This window comes from Formica exsecta, unplaced genomic scaffold, assembly GCF_003651465.1.
Source record: "Formica exsecta isolate Colony F162 unplaced genomic scaffold, ASM365146v1 scaffold120, whole genome shotgun sequence".
NCBI classification, from domain to species: Eukaryota; Metazoa; Arthropoda; class Insecta; order Hymenoptera; family Formicidae; genus Formica; species Formica exsecta.
The window spans coordinates 55,438-64,628 of NW_021848537.1; the positions used below are offsets into that span (position 1 = coordinate 55,438).

The 9,191-nt window shown below is 35.5% G+C and overlaps 1 protein-coding gene across 3 annotated transcripts in view; it reads left to right on the forward strand.

The window, feature by feature from the left end:
- LOC115242605 (fibrillin-2-like) overlaps positions 1-9,191 on the forward strand; it is a 40,533-nt gene that overhangs the window by 7,561 nt on the left and 23,781 nt on the right. For 2 of the 3 annotated variants that reach the window (XM_029819025.1, XM_029819033.1), the window contains exons 3-9: positions 5,442-5,524; positions 7,132-7,239; positions 7,380-7,514; positions 7,643-7,745; positions 8,109-8,293; positions 8,385-8,633; positions 8,784-8,939. In XM_029819025.1, coding sequence (XP_029674885.1) covers positions 5,442-5,524; positions 7,132-7,239; positions 7,380-7,514; positions 7,643-7,745; positions 8,109-8,293; positions 8,385-8,633; positions 8,784-8,939 — 1,019 coding nt within the window. Of the gene's footprint in view, positions 1-5,441; positions 5,525-7,131; positions 7,240-7,379; positions 7,515-7,642; positions 7,746-8,108; positions 8,294-8,384; positions 8,634-8,783; positions 8,940-9,191 lie in introns of those variants that run through there. The other variant, XM_029819040.1, reaches the window with a different exon arrangement.

The window sequence follows — 9,191 nt, forward strand, 5'->3', positions numbered from 1 at the left end:
CATTTAAAGATAAAAAATTATTTATTAAAATAAAGAAAACCTAGCAGCCTATTAAAATATAATAAAAATTAAAAAATGTTTTTTTAAAGAAAGTATTTTAAAGTTTAATGAAGACAAAAAACAAATCCTTTTTTTTTATTTGCAAATAATAAAAGCATACTTTGCTTTTATTTTATATTTAACTAATTCGTATATATTTGCCGCTTGATTGAAATAACTAATATTTTTGCAAATATTTAAATAAATAATTTTTGTAAATAAAAAATTATTTCTTGAATTTAGTACATTTCTTTCAATGTAAATAATTAATACATCTCAAAGTATTTAGAAAAATTTATGTGCTTATTTAAAGAATATTTTAGAATTGGAAATATTTGCATTTGCCCCCCCCCCCGCCCTCCCCTCCTTGTGTGCCTTGAACGCTCTACGAGTAAAATTGCAATATATATATCGGGTGTATCACTCTTTCGCGTTTCGCGAGCGCTTTCTTCTCTTCCGCGCGAGTTGCAGCTGCATTATCTGGCCAGCGTTTGATAAACGCGCGTCTCCACACGTTAATTAATTAACGCGGATAGAATGCGGACGAGCGGGCGTGTGATAAGCTCGGCACCCCGGAATACCGAGACGCGCATTCAGCGCCGCGGCTCTTTATCGCGACACACGCCGTTGTGGATGGACCGAGATCCGTCGGCATCCGATGCAACTTTACTCGAGATCGGTTGTATTGTACCGGCGATTCGTTGTTTCGCTGAATGATGAATGATTCCCCGCGGCGCGGCGCGGGGGCTGCAATTTCGATCGTCATTGATAACTCGGAGAACCGAGCACGAGAGGATGATCGATCGGCGTTAGTTCGCGAGAAAGAAGGCTCTTCCAGGATGGATGCGGTAGCGCGGTAACCGACGACGAGATATATCGCCGGATATAATAGAATAAAGCTGACACACCGATAATAATTTACTGGTGAATCTGGAGCTTCTATTTCTTCTCATTTTCACACAACGTCGTGAAAAGTATTCTTTTATACATGTGTTCACACTGAAAAAAAATATACTAAATCTAAAAATTTTTTTTTTTTGTTGAAAAGATTATTTATTTAAATACTTGCAAAGAAATTAGTTATTTCAATCAAGCGGCAAATATATTTGAATTAGTAAAATATAAAATAAAAGCAAAGTATGCTTTTATTTGCAAATAAAAAAATTATATTGAAAATCAAAATTAACAAAATGTATTTATGATTGAAAAATATATTTGATCGAAAAAAGTTTTTTTTTTGGTGCAAAGAATAATTTCATTTAAATATGATGCAACGTGTAAACATTTGTAAATCTCTAAAAAAAAAATTCATCTCAACACTATTTATTGGAAAGAAGAGATCGGGTCTCTCCTTTTAGTTGTCTTGTTTAATGGGGCAAGGTAAAAAGTAGGATGTAGGGTCGATTTTAAGTCTAATGGGATCACCGTTTAAAATTATTCACGGTTAATTCAGACTAGTTTAAATTGACTTTAAGTCGCATATTACAGGCAGGAAGTGAAGAAGCTCTTCGTGTAGAGGTAGTTAGAGCCGCTATCGCAACTTTTAATGCAACTCCATGACGAGGCGCCGTGTTCGCGATGCTTTATCGATGCCTTTCCATCGCGTTTCAGAGTTTACATTTGCGTTTCCCAAGCTTATATCTGTTCTTTGCCATGGCGATCCTAAACGGCAACTGCTATTTCGTCTCGTTCCTAATCGCGACGAGAGGATATACGATCCCGCCTTTTGATCACTTCAATTTTAATGGCCCGCAATTCGCGCGGCCGTCTCAAAGCCATTACAGCGCGCGTTCACTTGAACTCTTACAAGCGAGAGTTAACTGATTAATTGGATCCCGCATTAATTGGGTCTGCGCGATATCTAGATGCTAGTCGTTTTGTAGAATTCCATTCTGTTATGTTCCATTAACACACGCATGAATTCTTCAACGTGTCATTGAATGATAATTAATCATTGTATATTTTTTTAATAATAAAACACTAATATTATATTATAAAAGATCCTGGAAATTTTAAATAAATAAATATTATATGGATGCGCGGAAAAAAGTGTGACAGATACAATTTAACACTCGCCAGTTATGAAAATCCGCGCGAGGATCTTAAAATGAAGATATCGGTGCCGATGAACGTGTCACGCGTTGATTTCAGGACTCCTTGAGCCATCATTACAGTCGGGTGTTAAAATTACACCCTGCCGAGAAGCCGATCGGATCGTGATACAAGTTTGACGGTAGAACCAATCTCCGGATCTCCATCTGCATGTAAATTACATTGAAGCTGTCAACCGCAAGACAGTTGATCCTGTGTCTTTTATTAATTCCTCCTATCAACACAATTATTATTATTATTACCGTTCGAATATTGTTGTAATTTTCCAATTACCGTTACCAGTCGTCGTCGACCTTAAACACTCGTCGAAATGACAACTGACGTTTTGGCAGGATTTATATCATCGTTGAGGAAACATTGCGGCAATAAAGCATCGTGCGTGGAGGGGCTTACAGGGGAGAGAGATTTATTCTTAAACGAGTTTAAAGAACGAGAGTTGAATTTTTTATAACGGCAAATTGTGTGCTCAAGTAGTGCGCTCGTTTCTGAAACTATACACGATAATTTAACGGTGTAATCGCGAGTGTAAACACTCGCTTACATCCCGGGCAGTTAGTGGGCCACTGTGTTTGCCAGCGAGATAGCTTCATCGCACACGCTTTTAATATCGTCTTGCAAACATCCGCCTCCTCACCATGCGCGGTATGTGTGACGTTGCTTCCGCGGAGATGATATGCACCAGGTCAGAAGTGCAACGAGCAGGAAGAACGCGAAAGATGTATACACGCGAGAACAATTAATCTCCCTCCGCGAGATGAGAAACGAGCTATCATGAGTTATCACATCGGTGCTGTCGCGTCCTGCCGAAGGGCAAGGAGAATCATTCTGAGAATCTTGAAATCATATAAAATCTTGGAATCCAAAGCTTTTGATATCTACACTGAAAAAAAATGTAAAAACTGAACCCAAGAAATTTTTTTTTTTATGTAAGAAGATTATTTGTTTAAATAAAAGGAATTAATTATTTCAATCAAGCAGTAAATATATTTGAATTAGTAAAATATATATAAAACAAAAGCAAAGCATGATCTTATTTGCAAATAAAAAAAAAAAAGTTTTGTTTTTTTAAATCTTTATTATACTAAATTACTTCCTTTAAAAGAACAGTTTCAAATTTTTGGTTGCGGCAATAAAGCATCGTGCGTGGAGGGGCTTACAGGGGAGAGAGATTTATTCTTAAACGAGTTTAAAGAACGAGAGTTGAATTTTTTATAACGGCAAATTGTGTGCTCAAGTAGTGCGCTCGTTTCTGAAACTATACACGATAATTTAACGGTGTAATCGCGAGTGTAAACACTCGCTTACATCCCGGGCAGTTAGTGGGCCACTGTGTTTGCCAGCGAGATAGCTTCATCGCACACGCTTTTAATATCGTCTTGCAAACATCCGCCTCCTCACCATGCGCGGTATATGTGACGTTGCTTCCGCGGAGATGATATGCACCAGGTCAGAAGTGCAACGAGCAGGAAGAACGCGAAAGATGTATACACGCGAGAACAATTAATCTCCCTCCGCGAGATGAGAAACGAGCTATCATGAGTTATCACATCGGTGCTGTCGCGTCCTGCCGAAGGGCAAGGAGAATCATTCCGAGAATCTTAAAATCATATAAAATCTTGGAATCCAAAGCGCTTGATATCTACACTGAAAAAAAATGTAAAAACTGAACCCAAGAAATTTTTTTTTTATGTAAGAAGATTATTTGTTTAAATAAAAGGAATTAATTATTTCAATCAAGCAGTAAATATATTTGAATTAGTAAAATATATATAAAACAAAAGCAAAGCATGATCTTATTTGCAAATAAAAAAAAAAAAGTTTTGTTTTTTTAAATCTTTATTATACTAAATTACTTCCTTTAAAAGAACAGTTTCAAATTTTTGGCTGCTTGTTTCGAAAACACAGGTTTTCTTTATTTTAATAAATAATTTATAAACTAGTTGCAACTAGTAATTTATTTAATATAACAACATTTTTAGAAACAAAATATATATTTTTTAAGTAAAAAAAATCAAAAATAACAAAATGTATGAAATATATTTTAGTACCTCTGGTATCGCAAAATATACTTACTGAAATTCAAATCGCTGAAATTTATATCGGTGAGATCCGAGAATCTTTTTGTTTTTTACGGATTACAAAACTTACAGATCTTTTAGGGTTCAAAGTTCTCGCGGGCAACCCTACAGAGACCGCGTTAGATAACAATCGCGCGTTATCTCTCTTCCTCCGGCGCGATAAAGAATGGCGGGACGTGAGAGAGAGAGAGAGAGAGAGAGAGAGAGAGAGAGAGAGAGCCGGCGATGCGCTGGCGTTTGCGCGATTGCGGCGTCGAGAGGCCTAAGTGGCGGCATTCTATAGCAGCTGACGTTAATTACGAGGCGCCAGACGTGAATGGCCGCCTTGTTCCGAGGTGGTACTCCGGCCTCTTTTCCTCTTCCCAATCTTCTTTTCTTTTTCTTTCTTTTGCTCCTCTCTTCTTGCGCGTGCCACGATGCCGCGGAAATGTCGCGTTTCCGCCTGCGGCCTCTTCAAACTGGCGCCGCAGAAACTCGTGACTAATCATAACCTGGAGCGGAACTTTGAAAGTTAGGGTTGCACAAGATTCAAGACGAGACAATATTTGTAAAAATATTGTATTGATATTGAAAATTTTCGGAAACTTAAATCTTGTCTTGGTCTTGAGTGAATCTTGGTAGCAAAAATCTCGTCTTGTATTGTCTTATCTTGATTTTATTAACAATTTTTATCTAATACCAAACAATTGTTTACAATAATATTTAATAATATATAATAATATAAGATTAAAAATTTACGCGCATGTGTGTATTTAAAAAGATAACGAATATATAAATTGTACTACGTAATTAATTAAAAATCTTGTCTTGATATCTCGTGCAACCCTATTAGAAGCTGATGAAGAGATTTCGTTCAAAGTTTTCGAAAATTTATGGATCTCCTGAAAGGGGACATACAGGGCGAACAGACACTTCGTGTTCTGTATGGCAAATCCGTTTAATTATAAGTGCAATTTTTTGATATTATAGATATGTTAATATGTGATCTTTTCTCTACCGCTTCTCTCTCTCTTTCTCTTAAATTTTTTCGTCAAATTTTTTATTCGAATATAAATCCAGGTATCCAGATAGCGCATTACTGCTATTTTAGAAACTGTCTTTTTCAATCTTACACTAATTCAATTTTTTAATTAATTAAGATTTTAATCTACTCGTATATATTTTTACACGAACATGTGATTCCAAATAACTAATAAATGTTCAAAAATCTAGGCCGAACGTGTGCAGATCGAGATATAAAAACTATTGCTGTCCGGGATGGTCAAAAAAACCGGAAACGGGCCTGTGCGTTATTCGTAAGTAAAAATACAAGTTACTGATTGTTTTTTTTGTTCAGTTTTATAATAAATAGCGTTATTAATTTCTGATTTATCAAGACTGCGACACAACGAAAAAAGGCGAAAGCAAATAAATTAGAAAACTAAAATATAAAAGAAGCTGAAAGAATTTTAACTTATTATAAACTAAATTTAAGGTTTTACAAAAGCAAGGTACAATTGTTTCGTTCTCTTCAAATTTCACATTGAATTAAACTATATCGCAATCAAATTACTACTGCAATTAATAGAGTTTAAAATAAACTACTCACAAAAATTAGAGGAAAATCTAATTTTTCTTAAAAAATAGGCAAAATTCAGCCAACTGTAATTTCGTTAAAAATGAACAAAATTTAAATTCAAAAGAGGGTTTTAAAGCTTAAAATCTCTACTTTCGGAAGACCATTATTGTTTTTCAGTTTCTGTAAGTTTGGGAATTTTTACATGAAATTGTAAATTTCATGTAAATGAGATATAAAAAACTACGAGCTGGATAAAATGGGAAATTTTCTTCTCACTTTATGGGTCCGTCACGTGCCCAAAAAAATCTGCGAAAATTTTCGACTTTCTAATATGAAAGCTTTCTCTACAAAATCCTTTTTTTTAATTTTTTTAAGCTTTTTTGTTATTAAGTCATTGCCGTTTAAATAAAAAATGAGCATTTTTACTTGGATTGCTCATAACTTTAAAAGTCCTCATACCGCAATTTCAAAAATATATTCTGAAAGCTAAAACTTTGCTCTATCAAATGGTATAATAGTCAAGGTCTTTTTAAAAACATATAGACATGATGCAAATGAGTGAAAATAAAATGATTTAAAAATTAAGGATTTTTAATTTTCTATATGTAAAAATTCCCAAATTCACAGAAACTCAAAAACAATAGTAACTTTTAGAAAGTAAAGATATTAAGCTGTAAAATCTTTTTTTTTAATTTAAATTTTGTTCATTTTTAACGAAGTTACAGCTGTCTAAATTTTACTTATATAAAAAAAACTTTGGGGTGTTTCTTTAATTTTTGTGAGTAGTTTATAAAGCAATACTAAAACTACATAATTAACAAAGTCGGGTAATAAAATGAAGCATATGTTGACCGAAGGCAGAAGATAATAATCCGCATCCTTACGATATTCTAACGTGACTCGACCTCGCGCGAGATATTCGCAGAATAGAAAGCGGTTATTAATATTGCGCGGGGGGGAACCGCCTATCATTATATCGGTATTGCCCGCAGCCGATGATAATGATCGATGCAATTACGTAACGGATAAATAGGCATTTATGCGACACGAACGGCCGCCTCGAATGAAACTGGTTTAATGACTTGTTATGCGCTTCCTGCTGGTATCTGATAGCGTTATTAATTGTTAATTAATTTATGTAAGCATCTTATTGCCGAATTAAAATTATAAAGTAATTGTAAATTTTTTGTATCACTAAAATGTAAAGTAAAACATTTATAAATATATTCTGCGAGAATTAGTAATTAGCAATAACTATTCTATTGAAAAATATTAAACTCGATATACTCTCGAAAGCATGCGTTTTATAAATCCTCTTAAATATATTGTTCATATATTTTATAGCAATTTGCATAAGACGCTGCGGCTCTGTAGGAAGATGCATACAACCCAATATTTGTTTGTGCGAAGGTGGCATCGTCGCATCTGCTTGCGGCAATGGACAAAGCAAAGGTGAGATATAACACAAAATGATTCTAATTCATTTTATAAAGCTGATAATAGTCGTTAATAAATATCTTAAGCGCGGCGCACGATAATAGCGGAATTTGTTGAAAAGTAAATTTATTATTTTGTAAATTTGTCGTTGATAGTCATCGCGCACGAGACAGGAAGTGGCGGCGATCGTGGCGAGACCGGTAGATGTAGAGTTCATTGCATAAATGGAAACTGTGTGGACGGTCGATGTCAGTGTCGCACCGGTTATCAGGGAGAATTTTGCAACGAACGTGAGTGAGAAACTGGTATATTATATGTAGATTGAAATAAATTTGAAGACAGAAACATATACACACACCCATCCCACAAAGTAAAATTAGTTTTCATACAGATAATTAAATCGAAAATCTTTCTTTAGCTATTTGCCGAGAGCCTTGCCTGAACCAAGGAAGATGCATCGGTCCAGATCGTTGCGCTTGTATTTACGGCTACACCGGAAGACGTTGCGAGACCGATTTTAGGTAAGAAACGTACACTACAAATAGAATTTCTTTCAATCAAATAAATTACATTCTGTTAATTTTGATTTCTTTTTTTACTTAAATAAATATATACTTTGTTTTTAAAAACGTTTTGTTATATTGAATACATTATTATTTGCAAATTATTATTTGTAATAAGAATTATATAATTTTTAGAATAAATTATTTACTAATTTAAATATATTTGCTGCTTGATTGAAATAATTAATTCCTTTGCAAGTATCTAAATACATAATATTCTTTTAAAAAAAATAAATTTTTTGGGATTTAGTACATTTTTTTTCAGTGTACATTCTTGTAATTGCTCAAGTTGCCTCGCGTTATACAAGGATTATGTTCCAGGACCGGGCCATGTTACACCAAAGTGAGAAACGACCAATGCTTGGCGAGTCTTGCAAACGTGTTTTGCACGCGGCAATTGTGCTGCGCGACCGTCGGCAAGGGCTGGGGCCACCCCTGCGAGAGATGCCCCGCTAGGCTGGATTGCGAACAGGGTTATCTGAAGACCAAGCAGGGTCAATGCATCGGTACTGTTACCTTCATATAATTATAATCGTTTAATTTGATATTTATATGACAAATATGGGGTCGGAAAATTTTATTTGGTATTCTGTTCAGATATCGACGAGTGCGAGTCGATTCCCGGACTCTGCCAGGGCGGAAAGTGCTTGAACACCCCCGGTTCGTTTACGTGCGAGTGTCCCGAGGGACAGGCGAGGGACCTCGATACCAACGAGTGCAAGGACAGAGACGAGTGTCAGGAGGAAGGCATTTGCGCCGATGGCCGATGCATAAACACGAGCGGCGGCTATTACTGCCATTGTAACCCGGGATTCATACAGAGTCAGGACCGCAAGCATTGCATCGGTCAGTACAATATTATTAATAAAATAATAAAATGTTATTAGTTTTAATCTATTTATTAGTATTTATTTTATATAATTTTTCGCAGATATTGTTTTATATTATTTTGCGTCTCTTCCTATTAATTTTGATTGGCTGATTATTTCTTGGTAGATGGCAGACAGGGATTGTGTTATACAGCGGTAAATCGTAACGGGCAGTGCAAGAATCGGCTGGCGATGAGGTTGAGCAAGAAGGATTGTTGCTGCGGCAAAAACATGGGTCGAGGATGGGGCGACGAATGCTTTATCTGTCCCAATCCTGGCAGCGGTACGTACACGTTTTCAGGGAGGAGATTAATCCTATTGTATAAACGTTATCTTCCTTGACGGTATTAAATTAATTTTAGTTCGATCTGTAATCTTTCGAATACGGATAACTTTGATAATTCAATCAGATCGCCCGATTTTTTTTCGAGACAGTTCGAAAAAAAAGTCTCGTTCAATTTCGAAAAAGAGAGAGAGAGAGAGAGAGAGAGAGAGAGAGAGAGAGAGAGAGAGAGAGAGAGAGAGAGAGAGAGAG